The 25,715-nt window shown below is 54.9% G+C and overlaps 2 protein-coding genes across 2 annotated transcripts in view; one reads left to right on the top strand and one right to left on the bottom strand.

Annotated features, from left to right (window-relative positions):
- The first annotated feature begins 790 nt into the window (after positions 1–790).
- Positions 791–2,593, top strand: LOC138520175 (uncharacterized). The gene has a single exon (XM_069632653.1). The coding sequence runs from the start codon at positions 791–793 to the stop codon at positions 2,591–2,593; it is 1,803 nt and encodes a 600-aa protein (XP_069488754.1).
- A 13,584-nt stretch (positions 2,594–16,177) lies between these two features.
- The window catches only part of OPTC (opticin), a 58,113-nt gene continuing 48,575 nt past the window's right edge, over positions 16,178–25,715 (bottom strand). Inside the window, exons 5-7 of the mRNA XM_069633083.1 lie at positions 22,151–22,353; positions 17,560–17,655; positions 16,178–16,910 (exon numbers count right to left, since the gene is read on the bottom strand). Of these exons, the coding sequence (XP_069489184.1) occupies positions 16,740–16,910; positions 17,560–17,655; positions 22,151–22,353 (470 nt within the window). The 3' untranslated portion in view covers positions 16,178–16,739. The remainder of the gene's footprint in view (positions 16,911–17,559; positions 17,656–22,150; positions 22,354–25,715) is intronic.

Genomic DNA, 25,715 nt, shown 5'->3' with positions numbered 1-25,715 from the left:
GTGTGGTGGACTAGGCTGCCTGTCTGAAGGCATGCGTGGTGGACTAGGCCGCCCATCTGGAGGTGAACACGGTGGACTAGGCTGCCCGGTTGGAGGCATGCACGTTGGACAGGGCTGCCTGTCTGGAGACGTGCATGGTGGACAAGGCTGCCTGTCTGGAGGTGTGCACGGTGGGCTAAGCTGCCTGTCTGAAGGCGTGCATGGTGGACTAGGCTGCCCGTCTGGAGGCAAGCACAGTGGACTAGGCTGCCCATCTGGAGGCGGGCACAGTGGACTAGGCTGCCCGTCTGGAGGCATGCACGGTGGGCAAGGCTGCCTGTCTGGAGGTGTGCGTGATGGACTAGGCTGCCTGTCTGGGGGTGTGCATGATGGACTAGACTTCGTGTCTGGAGGTGATTATGGTGGGCTAGGCTACCCATCTGGAGATGTGCATGGTGGGCTAGGCTGCTTGTTTGGATGTGTGCACGGTGGGCTAGGCTGCTTGTCTGGAGGTGTGCAGGGTGGGCTAGGCTACCTGTCTGGAGGTGTGCATGGTGGGCTAGGCTGCTTGTTTGGATGTGTGCACGGTGGGCTAGGCTGCTTGTCTGGAGGTGTGCAGGGTGGACTAGACTGCCTGTCTGGAGGCGAGCACGGTGGACAAGGCTACCTGTCTGGAGGCGTGCGCAGTGGACAAGGCTACCTGTCTGGAGGCATGTGCGGTGGACTAGGCTGCCCCTCTGGAGGCGTGCACGGTGGAAAAGGCTGTCTGTCTGGAGGCATGCACGGTGGACTAGACTGCCTGTCTCGAGGCATGCACGGTGGACTAGACTGCCTGTCTGGAGGCGAGCACGGTGGACAAGGCTGCCTGTCTGGAGGCGAGCACGGTGGACTAGGCTGCCTGTCTGGAGGCATGCACGGTGGACTAGGCTGCCTGTCTGGAGGCATGCACGGTGGACTAGACTGCCTGTCTGGAGGCAAGCACGGTGGACAAGGCTACCTGTCTGGAGGCGTGCGCAGTGGACAAGGCTACCTGTCTGGAGGCATGTGCGGTGGACTAGGCTGCCCCTCTGGAGGCGTGCACGGTGGAAAAGGCTGTCTGTCTGGAGGCATGCACGGTGGACTAGACTGCCTGTCTCGAGGCATGCACGGTGGACTAGACTGCCTGTCTGGAGGCGAGCACGGTGGACAAGGCTGCCTGTCTGGAGGCGAGCACGGTGGACTAGGCTGCCTGTCTGGAGGCATGCACGGTGGACTAGGCTGCCTGTCTGGAGGCATGCACGGTGGACTAGGCTGCCTGTCTGGAGGCTTGCACGGTGGACTAGGCTGCCTGTCTGGAGGTGTGCGTGATGGACTAGGCTGCCTGTCTGGGGGTGTGCATGATGGACTAGACTTCGTGTCTGGAGGTGATTATGGTGGGCTAGGCTACCCATCTGGAGATGTGCATGGTGGGCTAGGCTGCTTGTTTGGATGTGTGCACGGTGGGCTAGGCTGCTTGTCTGGAGGTGTGCAGGGTGGGCTAGGCTACCTGTCTGGAGGTGTGCATGGTGGGCTAGGCTGCTTGTTTGGATGTGTGCACGGTGGGCTAGGCTGCTTGTCTGGAGGTGTGCAGGGTGGACTAGACTGCCTGTCTGGAGGCGAGCACGGTGGACAAGGCTACCTGTCTGGAGGCGTGCGCAGTGGACAAGGCTACCTGTCTGGAGGCATGTGCGGTGGACTAGGCTGCCCCTCTGGAGGCGTGCACGGTGGAAAAGGCTGTCTGTCTGGAGGCATGCACGGTGGACTAGACTGCCTGTCTCGAGGCATGCACGGTGGACTAGACTGCCTGTCTGGAGGCGAGCACGGTGGACAAGGCTGCCTGTCTGGAGGCGAGCACGGTGGACTAGGCTGCCTGTCTGGAGGCATGCACGGTGGACTAGGCTGCCTGTCTGGAGGCATGCACTGTGGACTAGCCTGCCTGTCTGGAGGCAAGCATGGTGGACAAGGCTACCTGTCTAGAGGCGTGCGCAGTGGACAAGGCTACCTGTCTGGAGGCATGTGCGGTGGACTAGGCTGCCCCTCTGGAGGCGTGCACGGTGGAAAAGGCTGTCTGTCTGGAGGCATGCACGGTGGACTAGACTGCCTGTCTCGAGGCATGCACGGTGGACTAGACTGCCTGTCTGGAGGCGAGCACGGTGGACAAGGCTGCCTGTCTGGAGGCGAGCACGGTGGACTAGGCTGCCTGTCTGGAGGCATGCACGGTGGACTAGGCTGCCTGTCTGGAGGCATGCATGGTGGACTAGGCTGCCTGTCTGGAGGCTTGCACGGTGGACTAGGCTGCCTCTCTGGAGGCGTGCGCAGTGGACAAGGCTGCCTGTCTGGAGGCGTGCGCAGTGGACAAGGCTGCCTGTCTGGAGATGTGCAGGGTGGAAAAGGCTGCCTGTCTGGAGGCATGCACGGTGGACTAGACTGCCTGTCTCGAGGCATGCATGGTGGACTAGGCTGCCTGTCTCGAGGCATGCACGGTGAACTAGGCTGCCTGTCTGGAGGCTTGCACGGTGGACTAGGCTGCCTGTCTGGAGGTGAGCATGGTGTGCTAGGCTACCCATCAAGAGGCGTGCGCGATGGACTAGGCTAACCATCTGGAGGCCTGCACAGTGGACTAGGCTACTTGTCTGGAGATGTGCACAGTGGGCTAGGCTGCCTGTCTGAAAGCAAGCATGGCGGGCTAGGGCGCCCATCTGGAGGTGTGCACAGTGAGCTAGGCAACCTGTCTGGAGGTGTGCATGGTGGACTGGGCTGCCTGTCTGGAGGCGAGCACAGTGGACAAGGCTACCTGTCTGGAGGCATGTGCGTTGGACTAGGCTGCCCCTCTGGAGGCGTGCACGGTGGAAAAGGCTGTCTGTCTGGAGGCATGCACGGTGGACTAGACTGCCTGTCTCGAGGCATGCACGGTGGACTAGACTGCCTGTCTGGAGGCGAGCACGGTGGACAAGGCTGCCTGTCTGGAGGCGAGCACGGTGGACTAGGCTGCCTGTCTGGAGGCATGCACGGTGGACTAGGCTGCCTGTCTGGAGGCATGCACGGTGGCCAAGGCTGCCTGTCTGGAGGTGTGCGTGGTGGACTAGGCTGCCTGTCTGGAGGCATGCACGGTGGACTAGGCTGCCTGTCTGGAGATGTCCAGGGTGGAAAAGGCTGCCTGTCTGGAGGCATGCACGGTGGACTAGACTGCCTGTCTCGAGGCATGCATGGTGGACTAGGCTGCCTGTCTCGAGGCATGCACGGTGAACTAGGCTGCCTGTCTGGAGGCTTGCACGGTGGACTAGGCTGCCTGTCTGGAGGTGAGCATGGTGTGCTAGGCTTCCCATCAAGAGGCGTGCGCGATGGACTAGGCTAACCATCTGGAGGCCTGCACAGTGGACTAGGCTACTTGTCTGGAGATGTGCACAGTGGGCTAGGCTGCCTGTCTGAAAGCAAGCATGGCGGGTTAGGGCGCCCATCTGGAGGTGTGCACAGTGAGCTAGGCAACCTGTCTGGAGGTGTGCATGGTGGACTGGGCTGCCTGTCTGGAGGCGAGCACAGTAGGCTAGGCTACCAGTCTGGAGGCACGCATGGTGGACTAGGCTGTTTTGTACACGGTGGACTAGGCTGCCTGTCTGGAGGTGAGCACAATGGGCTAGGCAACCTGTCTGGAGGTGTGCACAGTGGACTAGGCTGTCGGTCTGGAGGCATGCACAGTGGACTAGGCTGTCTGTCTGGAGGCATGCACAGTGGACTAGGCTGCCTGTCTGGAGATGTGCATGGTGGACTAGGCTGTCTGTCTGGAGGCGTGCACAGTGGACCAAGCTGCCTGTCTGGAGGCATGCACAGTGGACTAGGCTGCCCCTCTGGAGGCGTGCACGGTGGAAAAGGCTGTCTGTCTGGAGGCATGCACGGTGGACTAGACTGCCTGTCTCGAGGCATGCACGGTGGACTAGACTGCCTGTCTGGAGGCGAGCACGGTGGACAAGGCTGCCTGTCTGGAGGCGAGCACGGTGGACTAGGCTGCCTGTCTGGAGGCATGCACGGTGGACTAGGCTGCCTGTCTGGAGGCATGCACGGTGGCCAAGGCTGCCTGTCTGGAGGTGTGCGTGGTGGACTAGGCTGCCTGTCTGGAGGCATGCACGGTGGACTAGGCTGCCTGTCTGGAGATGTGCAGGGTGGAAAAGGCTGCCTGTCTGGAGGCATGCACGGTGGACTAGACTGCCTGTCTCGAGGCATGCATGGTGGACTAGGCTGCCTGTCTCGAGGCATGCACGGTGAACTAGGCTGCCTGTCTGGAGGCTTGCACGGTGGACTAGGCTGCCTGTCTGGAGGTGAGCATGGTGTGCTAGGCTACCCATCAAGAGGCGTGCGCGATGGACTAGGCTAACCATCTGGAGGCCTGCACAGTGGACTAGGCTACTTGTCTGGAGATGTGCACAGTGGGCTAGGCTGCCTGTCTGAAAGCAAGCATGGCGGGCTAGGGCGCCCATCTGGAGGTGTGCACAGTGAGCTAGGCAACCTGTCTGGAGGTGTGCATGGTGGACTGGGCTGCCTGTCTGGAGGCGAGCACAGTAGGCTAGGCTACCAGTCTGGAGGCACGCATGGTGGACTAGGCTGTTTTGTACACGGTGGACTAGGCTGCCTGTCTGGAGGTGAGCACAATGGGCTAGGCAACCTGTCTGGAGGTGTGCACAGTGGACTAGGCTGTCGGTCTGGAGGCATGCACAGTGGACTAGGCTGTCTGTCTGGAGGCATGCACAGTGGACTAGGCTGCCTGTCTGGAGATGTGCATGGTGGACTAGGCTGTCTGTCTGGAGGCGTGCACAGTGGACCAAGCTGCCTGTCTGGAGGCATGCACAGTGGACTAGGCTGCCTGTCTGGAGGCATGCATGGTGGACTAGGCTACCTGTCTGGAAGAGAGCACGGTGGACTAGACTACCTGTCTGGAGGTGTGCACGGTGGGCTAGATTGCTTGTCTGAAGGAGTGCACAGTGGACTATGCTGCCTGTCTGGAGGTGTGTGTGGTGGACTAGGCTGCCTGTCTGAAGGCATGCGTTGCGTGGTGGACTAGGCTGCCCCTCTGGAGGTGAGCACGGTGGACTAGGTCGCCCATCTGGAGGCGAACACGGTGGACTATGCTGCCCGGTTGGAGGCATGCACGTTGGACAGGGCTGCCTGACTGGAGACGTGCATGGTGGACAAGGCTGCCTGTCTGGAGGTGTGCACGGTGGGCTAGGCTGCCTGTCTGAAGGCGTGCATGGTGGACTAGGCTGCCCGTCTGGAGGCAAGCACAGTGGACTAGGCTGCCCATCTGGAGGCGAGCACAGTGGACTAGGCTGCCCGTCTGGAGGCATGCACGGTGTCCAAGGCTGCCTGTCTGGAGGTGTGCGTGGTGGACTAGGCTGCCTGTCTGGGGGTGTGCACAGTGGGCTAGGCTGCCTGTCTGGAGGTGTGTACGGTGGGCTAGGCTAACTGTCTGGAGGTGTGCATGGTGGTCTAGGCTGCCTGTCTAGAGGTGTGCACAGTGGGCTAGGCTGCCTGTCTGGAGGTGTGTACGGTGGGCTAGGCTACTTGTCTGGAGGTGTGCATGGTGGTCTACGCTGCGTGTCTGGAGGTGTGCACAGTGGGCTAGGCTACCTGTCTGGAGGTGTGTGTGGTGGACTAGGCTGCCTGTCTGAAGGCATACGTGGTGGACTAGGCCGCCCATCTGGAGGTGAACACGGTGGACTAGGCTGCCCGGTTGGAGGCATGTACATTGGACAGGGCTGCCTGTCTGGAGACGTGCATGGTGGACAAGGCTGCCTGTCTGGAGGTGTGCACGATGGGCTAGGCTGCCTGTCTGAAGGCGTGCATGGTGGACTAGGCTGCCCGTCTGGAGGCAAGCACAGTGGACTAGGCTGCCCATCTGGAGGCGAGCACAGTGGACTAGGCTGCCCGTCTGGAGGCATGCACGGTGGGCAAGGCTGCCTGTCTGGAGGTGTGCGTGATGGACTAGGCTGCCTGTCTGGCGGGGGTGCATGATGGACTAGACTTCGTGTCTGGAGGTGATTATGGTGGACTAGGCTACCCATCTGGAGATGTGCATGGTGGGCTAGGCTGCTTGTTTGGATGTGTGCACGGTGGGCTAGGCTGCTTGTCTGGAGGTGTGCAGGGTGGGCTAGGCTACCTGTCTGGAGGTGTGCATGGTGGAAAAGGCTGCCTGTCTGGAGGTGTGCCCGGTTGACTAGGCTGCCTGTCTGGAGGCGTGCACAGTGGACTAGGCTGCCTCTCTGGACATGTGCATGGTGGAAAAGGCTGCCTGTCTGGAGGCGAGCACAGTGGACAAGGCAGCCTGTCTGGAGGCATGCATGGTGGACTAGGCTGCCTGTCTGGAGATGTGTACAGCGGACAAGGCAGCCTGTCTGGAGGCATGCATGGTGGACTATGCTGCCTGTCTGGAGACGTGCATGGTGGACCACGCTGCCTGTCTGGATGTGTGTACGGTAGGCTAGGCTACCTATGTGGAGGTGTGCGTGGTGGACTAGGCTGCTTGTCTGGAGGTGTGCACAGTGGGCTAGGCTGCCTGTCTGGAGGTGTGTACGGTGGGCTAGGCTACCTCTCTGGAGGTGTGCATGGTGGACCACGCTGCCTGTCTGGATGTGTGTACGGTAGGCTAGGCTACCTGTCTGGAGGTGTGCATGGTGGACTAGGCTGCCTGTCTAGAGGCATGCATGATGCACTAGGCTTCTTGTCTGGAGGCTTGCCTGGTGGACTAGGCTGCCTGTCTAGAGGCATGCTTGGTGGACTAGGCTGCCTGGCTGGAGGGGAGCACAGTGGGCTAGGCTACCTGTCTGGAGGTGTGCACGGTGGACTAGGCTACTTGTCTGGAGGCATGCATGGTGGACTAGGCTGCCTGTCTGGAGACATGCACGGTGGACAAGGCTGCCTGTCTGGAGGCGTGCACGGTGGGCTAGGCTACCTATCTGGAGGTGTGCATCATGGACTAGGCTGCCTGTCGGGAGGCGTGCGTGCTGGACTAGGCTGCCTGTCTGGAGGCATGGTTGGTGGACTAGGCTGCCTGTCTGGAGTGGAGCACAGTGAACTAGGCTGCCTGTCTGGAGGCATGCACGGTGGACTAGGCTGCCTGTCTGGAGGCATGCATGGTGGACTAGGCTGCCTGTCTGGAGGCAAGCACAGTGGACTAGGCTGCCTGTCTGGAGGCATGCACGGTGGACTAGGCTGCCTGTCTGGACATATGCATGGTGGAAAAGGCTGCCTGTCTGGAGGCGTGCACAGTGGACTAGGCTGCGTGTCTGGAGGTGTGCACAGTGGGCTAGGCTACCTGTCTGGAGGTGTGCGTGGTGTACTAGGCTGCCTGTCTAGAGGTGTGCATGATGGACTAGGCTGCCTGTCTGGAGCCGTGCGTGGTGGACTAGGCTGCCTATCTGGAGGCATGCTTGGTGGACTAGGCTGCCTGTCTGGAGGGGAGCACAGTGGCTTAAGCTACCTGTCTGGAGGCATGCATGGTGGATGAGGCTGCCTGTCTGGAGGATAGCACAGTGAGCTAGACTACATGTCTGGAGCTGTGCACGGTGGACTAGGCTGCCTGTCTGGAGGCATGCATGGTGGACTAAGCTGCCTGTCTGGAGGCATGCATGGTGGACTAGGCTGCCTGTCTGGAGGCGAGCACGGTGGACTAGGTTGCCTGTCTGGAGGCATGCACAGTGGACTAGGCTAGCTGTCTGGTAGCATGCACAGTGGACTAGGCTGCCTGTCTGGAGGCAGTGGACTAGGATGCCTGTCTGGAGGTGGACTAGGCTGCCTGTCTGGAGGTGTGCACGGTGGACTAGGCTGCCTGTCTGGAGGTGTGCACGGCGGGCTAGGCTACCTGTCTGGAGGTGTGCACGGTGGACTAGGCTGCCTGTCTGGAGGTGTGCACGGCGGGCTAGGCTACCTGTCTGGAGGTGTGCACGGTGGACTAGGCTGCCTGTCTGGAGGCATGCATGGTGGACTAGGCTGCCTGCCTGGAGGCATGCACGTTGGAAAAGGCTGCCTCTCTGGAGGCGTGCACAGTGGACTAGGCTGCCTGTCTGGAGGCATGCACGGTAGACTAGGCTGCCTGTCTGGACATGTGCATGGTGGAAAAGGCTGCCTGTCTGGAGGCGTGCACAGTGGACTAGGCTGCCGCTCTGGACATGTGCATGGTGGAAAAGGCTGCCTGCATGGAGGCAAACACAGTGGACAAGGCAGCCTGTCTGGAGGCATGCACAGTGGACAAGGCTGCTTGTCTGGAGGCATGCATGGTTGACTAGGCTGCCTGTCTGGAGGCGTGCACAGTGGACAAGGCAGCCTGTCTGGAGGCATGCATGGTGGACTAGGCTGCCTGTCTGGAGACGTGTATGGTGGACTACGCTGCCTGTCTGGATGTGTGTACGGTAGGCTAGGCTACCTGTGTGGAGGTGTGCGTGGTGGACAAGGCTGCTTGTCTGGAGGTGTGCACAGTGGGCTAGGCTGCCTGTATGGAGGTGTGTACGGTGGGCTAGGCTACCCCTCTGGAGGTGTGCATGGTGGACTAGGCTGTGTGTCTGGAGGTGTGCACAGTGGGCTAGGCTACCTGTCTGGAGGTGTGCGTGGTGGACTAGGCTGCCTGTCTGGAGGTGTGCGTGTTGGACTAGGCTGCCTGTCTAGAGGCATGCTTGGTGGACTAGGCTGCCTGTCTGGAGGTGAGCACAGTGGGCTAGGCTACCTGTCTGGACGTGTGCACGGTGGACTAGGCTACCTCTCTGGAGGTACACACTGTGGACTAGGCTGCCTGTCTGGAGGCGTGCATGGTGGGCTAGGCTGCCCATCTGGAGGTGAGCACGTGGGCTAGGCTGCATGTCTGGAGGCATGCACGGTGGACTAGGCTGCCTTTCTGGAGTCGTGCACAGTGGACTAGACTGCCTGTCTGGAGGTGTGTACAGTGGGCTAGGCTACCTGTCTGGACGCGTGCCTGGTGGACTTGGCTGCCTGTTGGAGGTGTGTACAGTGGGCTATGCTACCTGTCTGGAGGCGTGCGTGGTGGACTTGGCTGCCTGTCTGGAGGTGTGCAAGGTGGGCTAGGCTGCCTGTCTGGGGGCATGCGTGGTGGACTAGGCTTTTTTGTGCACAGTGGACTAGGCTGCCTGTCTGGAAGTGAGCACGGTGGGCTAGGCTACCTGTCTGGACGTGTGCACAGTGGACTAGGCTGCCTGTCTGGAGATGTGCAGGTGGACTAGGCTGTCTGGAGGCATGCACGTTGGACTAGGCTGCCTGTCTGGAGGTGTGCATGGTGGGCTAGGCTGCCCATCTGGAGGTGAGCACATGGGCTAGGCTGCATGTTTGGAGGCGTGCACGGTGGAATAGGCTTCCTGTCTGGAGTCGTGCACAGTGGACTAGACTGCCTGTCTGGAGGTGTGTACAGTGGGCTAGGCTATCTGTCTGGAGGTGTGCGTGGTGGACTTGGCTGCCTGTCTGGAGGCGTGCGTGGTGGGCTAAGCTGGCTGTCTGGGGCATGCGTGGTGGACTAGGCTTTTTTGTGCACAGTGGACTAGACTGCCTGTCTGGAGGTGAGCACGGTGGGCTAGGCTACCTGTCTGGACGTGTACACGGTGGACTAGGCTGCCTGTCTGGAGATGTGCACGGTGGACTAGGCTGTCTGTCTGGAGGCATGCACTGTGGACTAGGCTGCCTGTATGGAGGCGTGCATGGTGGGCTAGGCTGCCTATCTGGAGGTGAGCATGTGGGCTAGGCTGCATGTCTGGAGGCGTGCACGGTGGACTAGGCTTCCTGTCTGGAGGCATGCATGGTGGACTAGGTCGCCTGTCTGGAGGCATGCATGGTGGACTAGGCTGCCTGTCTGGAGTCGTGCACAGTGTACTAGACTGCCTGTCTGGAGGTGTGCATGGTGGACTAGGCTGCCTGTCTGGAGGCGTGCACAGTGGACTAGGCTACCTGTCTGAAGGAGTGCATGGTAGACGAGACTGCCTGTCTGGAGGTGTGCACGGTGGACTAGGCTACCTGCCTGGAGGCGTGCACGGTGGACTAGGCTACCTGCCTGGAGGCGTGCACGGTGGACTAGGCTACCTGCCTGGAGGCGTGCACGGTGGACTAGGCTACCTGTCTGGAGGCGTGCACGGTGGACTAGGCTACCTGTCTGAAGGAGTGCATGGTAGACGAGACTGCCTGTCTGGAGGTGTGCATGGTGGACTAGGCTACCTGCCTGGAGGCGTGCACGGTGGACTAGGCTACCTGCCTGGAAGCGTGCACGGTGGGCTAGGCTACCTGTCTGGACGTGTGCACAGTGGACTAGGCTGCCTGTCTGGAGATGTGCAGGTGGACTAGGCTTTCTGGAGGCATGCACGTTGGACTAGGCTGCCTGTCTGGAGGTGTGCATGGTGGGCTAGGCTGCCCATCTGGAGGTGAGCACATGGGCTAGGCTGCATGTTTAGAGGTGTGCACGGTGGAATAGGCTTCCTGTCTGGAGTCGTGCACAGTGGACTAGACTGCCTGTCTGGAGGTGTGTACAGTGGGCTAGGCTATCTGTCTGGAGGCGTGCGTGGTGGACTTGGCTGCCTGTCTGGAGGCGTGCGTGGTGGGCTAAGCTGCCTGTCTGGGGCATGCGTGGTGGACTAGGCTTTTTTGTGCACAGTGGACTAGACTGCATGTCTGGAGGTGAGCACGGTGGGCTAGGCTACCTGTCTGGACGTGTACAGGGTGGACTAGGCTGCCTGTCTGGAGATGTGCACGGTGGACTAGGCTGTCTGTCTGGAGGCACGCACTGTGGACTAGGCTGCCTGTATGGAGGCGTGCATGGTGGGCTAGGCTGCCTATCTGGAGGTGAGCATGTGGGCTAGGCTGCATGTCTGGAGGCGTGCACGGTGGACTAGGCTTCCTGTCTGGAGGCGTGCACGGTGGACTAGGCTGCCTGTCTGGAGTCGTGCACAGTGTACTAGGCTACCTGTCTGGAGGTGTGCATGGTGGACTAGGCTGCCTGTCTGGAGGCGTGCACGGTGGACTAGGCTGCCCCTCTGGAGGCGTGCACGGTGGACTAGGCTGCCTGTCTGGAGTCGTGCACAGTGTACTAGGCTACCTGTCTGGAGGTGTGCATGGTGGACTAGGCTGCCTGTCTGGAGGCGTGCACGGTGGACTAGGCTACCTGTCTGAAGGAGTGCATGGTAGACGAGACTGCCTGCCTGGAGGCGTGCACGGTGGAATAGGCTACCTGCCTGGAGGCGTGCACGGTGGACTAGGCTACCTGTCTGGAGGCGTGCACGGTGGACTAGGCTACCTGTCTGAAGGAGTGCATCGTAGACGAGACTGCCTGTCTGGAGGTGTGCATGGTGGACTAGGCTACCTGCCTGGAGGCGTGCACGGTGGACTAGGCTACCTGCCTGGAAGCGTGCACGGTGGGCTAGGCTACCTGTCTGGACGTGTGCACAGTGGACTAGGCTGCCTGTCTGGAGATGTGCAGGTGGACTAGGCTTTCTGGAGGCATGCACGTTGGACTAGGCTGCCTGTCTGGAGGTGTGCATGGTGGGCTAGGCTGCCCATCTGGAGGTGAGCACATGGGCTAGGCTGCATGTTTAGAGGTGTGCACGGTGGAATAGGCTTCCTGTCTGGAGTCGTGCACAGTGGACTAGACTGCCTGTCTGGAGGTGTGTACAGTGGGCTAGGCTATCTGTCTGGAGGCGTGCGTGGTGGACTTGGCTGCCTGTCTGGAGGCGTGCGTGGTGGGCTAAGCTGCCTGTCTGGGGCATGCGTGGTGGACTAGGCTTTTTTGTGCACAGTGGACTAGACTGCCTGTCTGGAGGTGAGCACGGTGGGCTAGGCTACCTGTCTGGACGTGTACAGGGTGGACTAGGCTGCCTGTCTGGAGATGTGCACGGTGGACTAGGCTGTCTGTCTGGAGGCACGCACTGTGGACTAGGCTGCCTGTATGGAGGCGTGCATGGTGGGCTAGGCTGCCTATCTGGAGGTGAGCATGTGGGCTAGGCTGCATGTCTGGAGGCGTGCACGGTGGACTAGGCTTCCTGTCTGGAGGCGTGCACGGTGGACTAGGCTGCCTGTCTGGAGTCGTGCACAGTGTACTAGGCTACCTGTCTGGAGGTGTGCATGGTGGACTAGGCTGCCTGTCTGGAGGCGTGCACGGTGGACTAGGCTGCCCCTCTGGAGGCGTGCACGGTGGACTAGGCTGCCTGTCTGGAGTCGTGCACAGTGTACTAGGCTACCTGTCTGGAGGTGTGCATGGTGGACTAGGCTGACTGTCTGGAGGCGTGCACGGTGGACTAGGCTACCTGTCTGAAGGAGTGCATGGTAGACGAGACTGCCTGCCTGGAGGCGTGCACGGTGGAATAGGCTACCTGCCTGGAGGCGTGCACGGTGGACTAGGCTACCTATCTGGAGGCGTGCACGGTGGACTAGGCTGCCTGTCTGGAGGCGTGCACGGTGGACTAGGCTGCCTGTCTGGAGGCGTGCACGGTGGACTAGGCTGCCTGTCTGGAGGCGTGCACGGTGGACTAGGCTGCCTGTCTGGAGGCGTGCACGGTGGACTAGGCTACCTGTCTGGAGGCGTGCACGGTGGACTAGGCTGCCTGTCTGGAGGCGTGCACGGTGGAATAGGCTACCTGTCTGGAGGCGTGCACGGTGGACTAGGCTACCTGTCTGGAGGCGTGCACGGTGGACTAGGCTGCCTGCCTGGAGGCGTGCACGGTGGACTAGGCTACCTGCCTGGAGGCGTGCACGGTGGACTAGGCTACCTGCCTGGAGGCGTGCACGGTGGACTAGGCTACCTGCCTGGAGGCGTGCACGGTGGACTAGGCTACCTGTCTGGAGGTGTGCACGGTGGACTAGGCTACCTGCCTGGAGGCGTGCACGGTGGAATAGGCTACCTGGCGGAAGATTTTTGCACTCTCCGTAGAGCCTGATGATGTCCCAACTAGTTCCCAGTGTGTTCCCTAAAGTATCCAAAACATTTTCACTGTCATGGGTTTGCAATTCTGAATTCTTAATCATAATTCTGATTGGTCGACTTATATGTGGTCTAATCAAATGGCTCTCTAAAAAACCACGGTCCACCCAACCCCCTCTGTGCTTTGAAATTCTAGCGAAGATCTCTAGGCACTTACAAATGGGAATTCAGATTCCTGGGAAAGTGATCATCAGAAGTCCTAATGTGCAAACATTTCCTGCACCCTGTATTATGTACACACCACTTTCAACGTGCACCAGTGACCTGTGCACCAGACATGTAAATGTTCCACAGGGGAGAGCACACGGATCACGAAGAAAGAGGCGCATGCCACATGCCACTGGTGGGGGCTTAAAGGACCGCCCCAAGCCATTTATTAAAAATCCAACAGGTACAAGGGGTAGAGATCACAGAGCTGCGGCGACATCTAGAATATTGTGCGGGTTGGTCTGGGGGCATCACCTGCATTGCCATTGCCTTCTGTGCAGCCCAATAGGGCGGGGAGTCCCTGAGATTAAAAAAGTCAGAACTGGATTCAGTTTGCCATGGACTTGACATTTAGCACTAGGAGCTGGAGAATAGCCTGGTCTGGATAATGATGCCCCCATACTTTGGGGCTTGCCATGGGGGGAGGTAAAGAATTGAAACTGGATTTCTGGTGGCAGAATGGCCAGTGCCGAGGAATAGGGCACCAATGGAGCTGAAAGGCACGGGGGCCCAGGGCAATGTAACACAGCCGAGCAGCAAAAGGAGGGCGGAAGCTTGGCACCTTTCATTCTGCCGCACACCACACCTAACATTTGGTGCACAACAGGGTTCCAACAAGGAAGGGGACAAGCCCAAGAACAGGAAGAGGTAGGGAGACAGAACAAAAGCAGAGAAAGGGGGCCACACCAAGGTGTGAATGGCCATCCGCGCCAGCCAGAGGGGCAAGAAGCCCACAGAAGCATGCATAGCACTCAGACTATAGAGGGGGAAATAAAAGGAGGGAGCTCGGAATAGGAATCCAGTTATTCTTGGTACTCTGAACAGATTCAGCCAAAATGACCGAATCCCGTTTACCTACCCCACCAAAAGTCCTAATATACATACCACAAAAACTTCGAACTAGCAAAAGTTCAAACTTTTTGTGGTATGTATATTAGGTCTAGGTCTTTGGTGGGGTAGGTAAAAGGCTGCAGGGGTGTCCCAACCTGGGAACTGGGGACTCATTGTGCTGCTCATATTGATCGCATCAGAGGTTGAAATCACAGGAGCACAAGTCATAGAACCCGGACCGGCATCCGGACTTGCAGTGGAAGAGGCGCCTAGATTCGTCCTGGGAAACAGAAGACTGGTTTAACAAAATATGTACATTAATCTAAATCCTGATCTTATGGTTGAGAAGTTTGTAAATGAAACTGTAATTGCATCAGATCAGGTGAAAGAGTGGGTAGAACTGCGAAAGGAGAGGATATCAAACCGAGATATTGCCATGCACTTACAAAAAACCTTTGTAAATTCATCTGTGGTGAAAGGAAGAAGGGGGAAGCGGGTTGCAGGTTTGCTTGTAGCCTCTATGGTGATGACTATTATTGGGGATGTGGTGGGCACAACAATGTCTACAGCCAATGCGATTTCTGTGGGAACATTAAGTGTCAAGGCGCAGCAATTGACTGATGGTTTGGACATGATACAGCGCACCCTAGATGGAATTAGAGGTGGACTGAATGATCAGGTGAAATATGTCAACGAGACTGTTATCATATTGAATGAGCAGGCTTAAATGCTGCAAAACAGCACAAATGTTGTGGTTAAACATGATATGATATTGAGTTACATTATAAATGTAATCAATCTGATTGATAGGTTACTGGGAAAATACTTGGGAGAAGTTCAAAATGCAATATCACAATTAGAATTAGTTTTGACTGACAAGGCTGATCTATAAATGAAGGAGGCAGAGAGGGTGTGGGGTTCTTTTTGTTTCTGGCTGTCCGGAGAAGAAGGGGAGAGCAGCAGACAGAGGGAAGAGCCGAGCTGTCCAGGCCTTTAGAACACCTGGGGCTGTGAGCTGACCTTCAGGGGTGGCGAACGCAGTGCGGAAGCTGCAACACTTTCTTTGCTGATAACCCACAGCAGAGAGGGGGCTTTCCCTGATAAAACGCAGAGACTTCACAGTTTAATGTGAGTATCTGTGAAAATTGAGCGCGGACGATTGCATGTGCGTTTCCCATCAGATAGTGAGGACAAATGTTTATATTTAACAAAGTGTTTGCTGTTTTTCTCTCACATGTTTAATGGTGTCTTACAAAAGCCGATGAAAGAAAAAGTTTCCATGTTTTGTGCTGTGCTTCATATCTCTTCTCTTAGATAACTGTGTCGTCAGTTTCGAGGCATTGGTAAGAACAAACAAATGTTTTCCTTGTGAACCGAAATAATATGTATTATTGTAACTAGTGTTATTTTAACACATGTATAAAAGTGGCAAAAGCTGAGCTGGTGGGATTGTTTTATTGTGTCTCTGGTGATTATTTTTAAGGAGGGGAGGTAACAAGGAAGTGCCTTTGTGCATTTACCACAGCTGTATAATATTTACCACAGATGGTAGAGTAAAAAATAAAAGTTGGAGAACTATATAGCAAGCTAGAAAGTCTGTGATGCACGTGTGTGTGTGTGTGTTCAGCTGTGCATGCTGGAAGCTGAACAGAACTGTTAAATATGGTAGGGTGATGTCGTATATAAGTCATCAGCATAACAGATGGTGCTATTATGTTCCTACAAGTGTAAGGTCCGGTGATTTGTACTTACAGTCAACCCTAAAAGAGAATATAAATACAAAGGGGGAAAGGTGGTCTCAACATATAGGGCAGTATTATAAATATGCTCACCACTTTTATACCACAATTTAGGGTTTCTTTAGATTTGGGGTTGTTTTACCTTGAATGACCGAATGGGAAATGTACGAACAATGTTGCATTACGTACATTTGTCATTCGGTCATTTCCGTCATGGTAATTTCTGCCACGGTAAAACAACCCCAATTCCTCTGAACGGAGCACCAACAGTTATCCGCGAACGCAGGAGACTTCTTTCCTTTCCCAGTCCCAACTACCCAGAAAGACGGAAAAGAGAGAAGAAAGGGAATAACAGGGCAACAAACGGAACCCACGAAGCTGTGGGAAGAAGTTGGCGGCACGCTAGGCGTCCCCTGGTCTTGGTTCCCAAAAGAAAAGATAACAGTGTTGATCATTGTGTGTTTTTGGATAAATACATTTACCAAAATATGTTTCATGATTATACTTTGTGCAATAAAAACCACAGCATTTTATTGCCAACCACAATACAATGCCTCAAGTCGTCATTGTACAACACTAACCAGGCTAATGGGCTCCACAGATTATTGGGACGAGAGTGGAGATCCGCCTTGTAAACCCCCCCTTCTACCTGGAGGGTCGTTTGCTCCTATTGTGCCACAAATCCCCCTGATGGCAGGCTTGCTCCTCTTGTGCCTGCCATCCAGCTGATCCCATACAGACGGAATGGTTTGTTCCTATTGTTTCCCTACTAGTTTAGGATGAAGCGGACCAGGCCCAGCACGGCTCGAATGTTCATAGCTTTTAAGACCAGTGATTTCCCTCTTTCTAAGCAGTCCATATGTTAAGGCATCTGATCTGAGGCACAGAGTTGGGAGGCAATGTGATTTTCCCCCAGATCACAGAGTGTCCAAGTAGGGAGCTGGGATTAGAACGCAGGTCTCCTGCTTCACTGACAGCAGCTTAACCTCCAGTGCGAGTCTTATTCGAGGGGTAGCTCAGTAATAGCGCCCGGTGGGCAGCCGGGGCAAGCAGAAGTAGGCGTTGCTGAACGTGCTGAGGTTGATGGGGTTGCCATCCAAGCGGATGTCCTCCAGGCTTCGGCGGATGTGGCTCAGGTCACGACTGTCGCAGAAGGCGTCCACGTGCAGCGACTGGATGTTGTTGTTCTAAGGGAGAAGATATAAGACAGCATTGAGGTGCACTGGCAGAGCTGAGCCTGCATGGAATGGCAGGCATGCTGAGGCTCAGGGTGGAGGTGCGTGTGTGTGAGTGTGTCATATTACTGGCATCAGAATGATATGATATGGCATTTATACCGCACCTATACACATGTGTTTCAGATTAAGAAGAGGTGCAATGAGAGCGTTCTCACAACTAGAATACCCTTGCTTGCTCTGCGACGAGACTGTGGGGCATTGGCAGAGCTTGGACTGCACCTCAATACTGAATTAACAGTGTGTGTAGGATGTATGACCTTTGCCCTCATAGGCGTACTGCCACGTATTTTTCTCCCAAAATGCGTTGCTACTTCCTTTTATTGGCAGAGTGAGGGGAGATGTCTACCTCTACATGTCCCATGTTGCTGCACTTACCCCTCTGCCCCATCTATACCTGCCCCCAGTTACCCCCTCCCCCAGTTTGTTCACCCAATATTCTAACCAATATGCTATTTTCAATTTATGGCAGTTTGGCTCATTTCCGTGCACATCAGGGTGCACATGTTTTTGGTGCATTGGTAAAGTGGTTTGCATGCCCGAGTGCTGGAGTAAGAGAGGGTGCCACAGGTCCGGGTTGGGTGCATTGGCGTGATATTACCTGCAGGTGCAAGGAGCGCAGGCTTTCTGGAAAGGGCATTGGGATGTGGTCCAGTTTGTTGTCTGATAAGTACAGGAAGTGCAGCTTCTTTAAATCCTGCAAAACAAAAAACAAGCAGCATGTTATTGGCGCCCTACCCTGGTGGGGGGGGGGTTAGGTGGAGTCTGAGGGAGCATACCAGAGGTCGGGGGCGTTTGGTGCCGCACTTTAATAGCATACTTTCCTGGGGTAGAAGGAGGCCAACCTCTACGGATGTGTAATGCGCATAGGATGTTTGATATGCATAGGATGTGTGATGCGCATAGGATGTGTGAAGTGCGAAGGAAGTGTGATGCGCAAAGGAAGTGTGATGCGCATAAGATGTGTGATGCGCAAAGGATGTGTGATGCGCATAGGACGTGTGATGTGCATAGGACGTGTGATGTGCATAAGATGTGTGATGTGCATAAAATGTGTGATGTGCATAAGATGTGTGATGCGCATTGGATGTGTGATGCGCATTGGATGTGTGATGCACATAAGATGTGTGATGCGCATAAGATGTGTGATGCGCATAGGATGTGTGATCGCATAGGATGTGTGATGCACATGGGACGTGTGATGCGCTTAAGACGTGTCATCGCATAGGATGTGTGATGCGCATAGGATGTGTGATGCGCAAAGGAAGTGTGATGCGCAAAGGAAGTGTGATGCGCATAAGATGTGTGATGCGCAAAGGATGTGTGATGCGCATAGGACGTGTGATGTGCATAAGATGTGTGATGTGCATAAGATGTGTGATGCGCATTGGATGTGTGATGCGCATTGGATGTGTGATGCGCATTGGATGTGTGATGCGCATAAGATGTGTGATGCGCATAGGATGTGTGATCGCATAGGATGTGTGATGCGCATGGGACGTGTGATGCGCTTAAGACGTGTCATCACATAGGATGTGTGATGTGCATAGGATGTGTGATGCGCATTGGATGTGTGATGCGCATTGGATGTATGTTGCTCATAGGATGTATGATGCGCATAGGATGTGTGATGCGCAAGGGATGTGTGATGCGCATGGGACGTGTGATGTGCATAAGATGTGTGATGTGCATAGGATGTATGATGCGCATAGGATGTGTGATGCACATAATATGTGTGATGTACATAATTTGTGTGATGTGCATAGGGTGGGTGATGTGCATAGGATGTAGGAAACTAAGAAGGGGGGCTGTCTCTGGGCAGGGTTGGGGAAATGGCTGGGTTTGGGGCAGGATAGCTATGAGGAGGTAGTGGTGCGTGGTGTGATGACCACCACATGTGCAGGCTATCAATAGTAGCCCAGCCCCGGGGGAGGGATCCCATCCCTAGCAGAGCTTGGGCAAAGTGACGGCGCGTTCGGAGCAGCTAGAGTGTCAAGGCGGGGAGAGGCAGGGTGCCAAAGAATGGGAGAAGTCCAAAGGTTGGAGAAGGAGAACATGAGGGGAGCAAAAGAGGCAGAGGTTGGAGAACTCCAAGGAAGAGAGGGGAGCCCAGAGAAGGGTGGACATCAAGGTGGGACATTGTGGAGGATGGTAGGAAAAGAGAATACGTCTGAGGAGGGAAGTGCCGATAGCTAAGGAGAGGGGAGAAGACAGAAGGAGAGAGGGAGCAAGAATGAGTTCGGATATTTGAAGATAGGAGGGGGGCTGGTAAGGAAACGAGGCTCTTAGTTGGCAGAGTAGGGAATTGGAAGATCAGACTAGTAGGTAGGAAATCTCTTGGGGGCATAGGGGCGCCACTAGTCGGCCAGTCGGGCAATGCCTTTCTAGCCATTGTCTGATGTCGGTGGGAGGAAGAGTGAGCTTGTGGTGATATGGAGAGCAAGTTAGCTGACAGTGCAAGGGTCAATGGCACCCCCACCCCCATTGCATGAGTGAGTGTTTATTTTATTTTTTATAAAGCGCCAACTCGCCCAAAGGCCTGGGAGTGCTAAACAAACACACAAAAATAACCGAACACATCATTAGGATAGAACGTAGAATAACAAAGACAAACACAAACGAAGTTAGACTGATACAGGGTAATCTAAAAGCAAAAAATAACAAGAACACATTGGATCAAGCAATTATAATTCTTAGGCTCGTGCTGAGTGGCATTCTGCCCACTGTGTTACAGGGCCTGGCATACTGCCCACTGTGTTAAGTGCCTGGCATACTGCCCACTGCGTTACAGCGCCTAGCATACTACCCACTTTGTTACAGTGCCTGGCATACTGCCCACTGTGTTACAGCAGGTGTCATACTGCCCACTGTGTTGCAGGGCCTGGCATACTGCCCACTGTGTTGCAGGGCCTGGCATACTGCCCACTGTGTTACAGCGCCTAGCATACTATCCACTGTGTTACAGGGCCTGGCATACTGCCCACTGTGTTAAGAGGCTGGCATACTGCCCACTGTGTTACAGCGCCTAGCATACTATCCACTTTGTTACAGTGCCTGGCATACTGCCCACTGTCTTACAGCAGGTGTCATACTGCCCACTGCGTTACAGTGCCTAGTATACTACCCACTTTGTTACAGCGCCTGCCATACTACGCACTTTGTTACAGCGCCTGGCATACTGCCCACTGTGTTAAAGCAGGTGTCATACTGCCACTGTGTTGCAGCGCGTGGCATACTGCCCACTTTGTTGCAGCACCTGACATATTGCCCACTGTGTTATAGCGGCTGGCATACTGCCCACTCTGTTGCAGCGCTTGGCATACTGCCCACTTTGTTACAGTGCCTGGCATACTACTCCCTTTGTTACAGCGCCTGGCATACTGCCTACTGTGTTACAGCAGGTGTCATACTGCCCACTATGTTACAGGGCCTGGCATACTGCCCACTGTGTTGCAGCACCTGGCATACTGCCCACTGTGTTATAGCGGCTGGTATACTGCCCACTGTGTTACAGGGCCTGGCATACTGCCCACTGTGTTACAGCAGGTGTCATACTGCCCACTATGTTACAGGGCCTGGCATACTGCCCACTGTGTTGCAGCACCTGGCCTACTGCCCACTGTGTTATAGCGGCTGGTATACTGCCCACTGTGTTGCAGCGCCTGGCATACTGCCCACTTTGTTGCAGCGGCTCAGACAGGACGGCATATTGTTGCAAGAGATGACAATGCAATCTGTATTATTTGCAGAGGACTTGTTAGGTCGGTAAGGATGAAAGTGAGACAGGCTTGGGTAACAGACCTGGAAGCTCTGCAGGGCCTGGCCAACCAACTATAAGACCAGCCTGGCCCACCGCACCTCTGGGGAGCACAGTCACCCTTACTGGAGCAAAGGTCGGAACCTCAACCAGAGTGTTGGGTTCACCTGAGAGAAGCAACCAATCATGTGGCCCCAGGAAGCCCCTACCAGGGACAGGGAGATCAAAGAGCTTGGAAGTACTGTGCTTAGAGGGCTTTGAAAGGTTATTTGCTTGTCTGGTCTTATTTTCCCCAGGAAGGTGGTGATGAGCGGTGGCTGGGGGTTGTGTCGGGGAGCAGTGCGTGGTGAAAGGGAGCTGTGGGCGATGGAGCCGAGCAGTGACTCTGTCAGTAGGTGCAGGAAGATGCCAGAAGCAGCAGAGAGTAGTGGACAAGGTTTTGTGTGGGCCAGGGATAGCCAGCAGGTTAAGGGGGCCAAGAGTGTAGTGATGGGGAATACTGGTTGGCAGCAGGGAGTTCCGGTTGGTGCAGAGACTTCCTGTTAAGACAGAGGGTTCTGGTGGGCACAGAGAGAGAATGGCTTGGCATAGGAAGTTCCTGTAGGCCAAGGAGCAGTGGATGGTGAGGAAAGGTTTACTTGGCTTAGAAGCTCTCCCTGGCCATGGGAGCTATGGATGGCGTGGAGAGCTCTGCTTGGCATAGGAGCTCTAGTAAGCCAAGGAGCAGTGGATGGTGAGGAAAGGTTTACTTGGCTTAGAAGCTCTCCCTGGCCATGGGAGCTATGGATGGTGTGGGGAGCTCTGTTTGGCATAGGAGCTCTAGTAAGCCAAGGAACAGTGGATGGTGAGGAAAGGTTTACTTGGCTTAGAAGCTCTTCCTGGCCATGGGAGCTATGGATGGTGTGGGGAGCTCTGTTTGGCATAGGAGCTCTAGTAAGCCAAGGAACAGTGGATGGTGAGGAAAGGTTTACTTGGCTTAGAAGCTCTTCCTGGCCATGGGAGCTATGGATGGTGTGGGGAGCTCTGTTTGGCATAGGAGCTCTAGTAAGCCAAGGAACAGTGGATGGTGAGGAAAGGTTTACTTGGCTTAGAAGCTCTTCCTGGCCATGGGAGCTATGGATGGTGTGGGGAGCTCTGCTTGGCATAGGAGCTCTAGTAAGCCAAGGAACAGTGGATGGTGAGGAAAGGTTTACTTGGCTTAGAAGCTCTTCCTGGCCATGGGAGCTATGGATGGTGTGGGGAGCTCTGCTTGGCATAGGAGCTCTAGTAAGCCAAGGAACAGTGGATGGTGAGGAAAGGTTTACTTGGCTTAGAAGCTCTTCCTGGCCATGGGAGCTATGGATGGTGTGAAGTGCTCTACTTGACATAGGAGCTGTAGTAGGCCCATGGCACTCTTCCTAGCTTTCTGGTTGGTGAGTAAGTTAGATATGCCCACCTTGAAAGCTTCATGCTTGATGCCCGAGCTCTGCAGCTTGTTCAGCCGGGCATCGATGCGCGTCATGGAGCTTGGAAGCTCGGGCAGTGCCCTCAGCTGGTTCTCGGAGACGATGAGCTCCTGCAGAGCTGGCAGCAGGCGAAAGGCATCCTCGTCGATTTCAGTGATGGAGTTAGAGGACAGGTCCACAAGCTTCAGCTTCTCTGGAATGCAAGCAGGCCATAGTTACAAGTATTCCTGAAGGGGGCGCTCACTATGCACGAGTCCCACAGCTTCTCGGAGCCCAAGGCACAAAGACCTGCACCTACTCACAGCCCTAGTCCAGGGGGATCTTCACCTACTTACATCCCTAGGCAATGGGGATCTTCACCTACTCACAGTCCCAGAAATTTGGATCTTCACCTACTCACATCCCTAGTCAAGGGGGATCTACACCTACTCACAGCCCTAGAAATGAGGATCTTCGCCTACTCACATCCCTAGGCAAGGAGGATCTACACCTAATCACATCCCTAGAAATGAGGATCTTCACCTAGTCACATCCCTAGGGAAGGAAAATCTGCACCTACATCCCTAGTCAGGAGAACTGCACCTACTCACATCCATACACAGGAGAATCTGCACCTACTCACATCCCTAGGGAAGGAAAATCTGCACCTACATCCCTAGTCAGGAGAACTGCACCTACTCACATCCATACACAGGAGAATCTGCACCTACTCACATCCCTAGGGAAGGAGAATCTGCACCTACATCCCTAGTCAGGAGAACTGCACCTACTCACATCCATACACAGGAGAATCTGCACCTACTCACATCCCTAGGGAAGGAGAATCTGCACCTACATCCCTAGTCAAGGGGATCTACACCTACTCACAGCCCTAGAAATGAGGATCTTCACCTACTCACAGCCCTAGAAATGAGGATCTTCACCTACTCACATCCCTAGGGAAGGAGAATCTGCAGCTACATCCCTAGTCAGGAGAACTGCACCTACTCACATTCATACACAGGAGAATCTGCATCTACTCACATCCCTAGGGAAGGAGAATCTGCACCTACATCCCTAGTCAGGAGAACTGCACCTACTCACATCCATACACAGGAGAATCTGCACCTACTCACATCCCTAGACAGCAGAATCTGCACCTACTCACATCCCTAGAAAGGAGAATCTGCACCTACTCACATCCATACACAGCAGAATCTGCACCTACTCACATCCCTAGAAAGGAGAATCTGCACCTACTCACATACATACACAGCAGAATCTGCACCTACTCACATCCCTAGGGAAGGAGAATCTGCACCTACATCCCTAGTCAGGAGAACTGCACCTACTCGCATCCATACACAGGAGAATCTGCACCTACTCACATCCCTAGACAGCAGAATCTGCACCTGCTCACATCCCTAGAAAGGAGAATCTGCACCTACTCACATCCCTAGAAAGGAGAATCTGCACCTACTCACATCCATACACAGCAGAATCTGCACCTACTCACATCCCTAGAAAGGAGAATCTGCACCTACATCCCTAGTCAGGAGAACTGCACCTACTCACATCCATACACAGGAGAATCTGGACCTACTCACATCCCTAGGGAAGGAGAATCTGCACCTACATCCCTAGTCAAGGGGGATCTACACCTACTCACAGCCCTAGAAATGAGGATCTTCACCTACTCACATCCCTCACATAGCTGATCCAATAGCACAGCGAGTAGAGCGCTTGCTTTGACACCTGTGCAGAGCCTGCTGACGCAGGTTCGAATTCCGGTAGGGTCAAACTCAGCCTTTCATCCTTCCGAGGTCGATAAATGAGCACCACGTACTGTGGGTAATAATAAGCAGCGCTCAGATGCCCGAGGGTTCGTAGCGCTATATAAATGCTAAATAATAATAATAATTATTATTATTATTATCCCTGGAGAGGATAATCTACACCTACCCACATTATACAGGAGAATCTGCACCTAGTCACATCCCTACACAGGGATATCTGCACCTACTTGCAGCACTATTAATGAGGATCGTCACCTACTCGCCTCCCTAGACAAGGAGGATCTACACCTACTTGCATCTCTAAAGAGGAGGGTCTTCACCTACTCACATCCAGAGATGGCAGAATCTGCACCTACTCACATCCAAACAGAGGATAATCTGCACCTACTCACATCCAAACACAGGAGAATCCGCACCTACTCACATCCAAACACAGGAGAATCTGCACCCACTCACATCAAAACACAGGAGAATCTGCACCTACTCACATCCAGAGATGGCAGAATCTGCACCTACTCACATCCAAACAGAGGATAATCTGCATCTACTCACATCCATAGGCAGGAGAATCTGCACCTACTCACATCCATACACAGCAGAATCTGCACCTACTCACATCCCTAGAAAGGAGAATCTGCACCTACTCACATACATACACAGCAGAATCTGCACCTACTCACATCCCTAGGGAAGGAGAATCTGCACCTACATCCCTAGTCAGGAGAACTGCACCTACTCACATCCATACACAGGAGAATCTGCACCTACTCACATCCCTAGACAGCAGAATCTGCACCTGCTCACATCCCTAGAAAGGAGAATCTGCACCTACTCACATCCATACACAGCAGAATCTGCACCTACTCACATCCCTAGAAAGGAGAATCTGCACCTACTCACATCCATACACAGCAGAATCTGCACCTACTCACATCCCTAGGGAAGGAGAATCTGCACCTACATCCCTAGTCAGGAGAACTGCACCTACTCACATCCATACACAGGAGAATCTGCACCTACTCACATCCCTAGGGAAGGAGAATCTGCACCTACATCCCTAGTCAAGGGGGATCTACACCTACTCACAGCCCTAGAAATGAGGATCTTCACCTACTCACATCCCTCACATAGCTGATCCAATAGCACAGCGAGTAGAGCGCTTGCTTTAACACCTGTGCAGAGCCTGCTGACGCAGGTTCGAATTCCGGTAGGGTCAAACTCAGCCTTTCATCCTTCCGAGGTCGATAAATGAGCACCACGTACTGTGGGTAATAATAAGCAGCGCTCAGATGCCCGAGGGTTCGTAGCGCTATATAAATGCTAAATAATAATAATAATTATTATTATTATTATCCCTGGAGAGGATAATCTACACCTACCCACATTATACAGGAGAATCTGCACCTAGTCACATCCCTACACAGGGATATCTGCACCTACTTGCAGCACTATTAATGAGGATCGTCACCTACTCGCCTCCCTAGACAAGGAGGATCTACACCTACTTGCATCTCTAAAGAGGAGGGTCTTCACCTACTCACATCCAGAGATGGCAGAATCTGCACCTACTCACATCCAAACAGAGGATAATCTGCACCTACTCACATCCAAACACAGGAGAATCTGCACCTACTCACATCCAAACACAGGAGAATCTGCACCCACTCACATCCAAACACAGGAGAATCTACACCTACTCACATCCAGAGATGGCAGAATCTGCACCTACTCACATCCAAACAGAGGATAATCTGCATCTACTCACATCCATAGGCAGGAG

This window comes from Ambystoma mexicanum, chromosome 13, assembly GCF_040938575.1.
Source record: "Ambystoma mexicanum isolate Mex_15411 chromosome 13, UKY_AmexF1_1, whole genome shotgun sequence".
NCBI classification, from domain to species: Eukaryota; Metazoa; Chordata; class Amphibia; order Caudata; family Ambystomatidae; genus Ambystoma; species Ambystoma mexicanum.
This window is presented reverse-complemented; position numbering and strand designations above follow the sequence as displayed.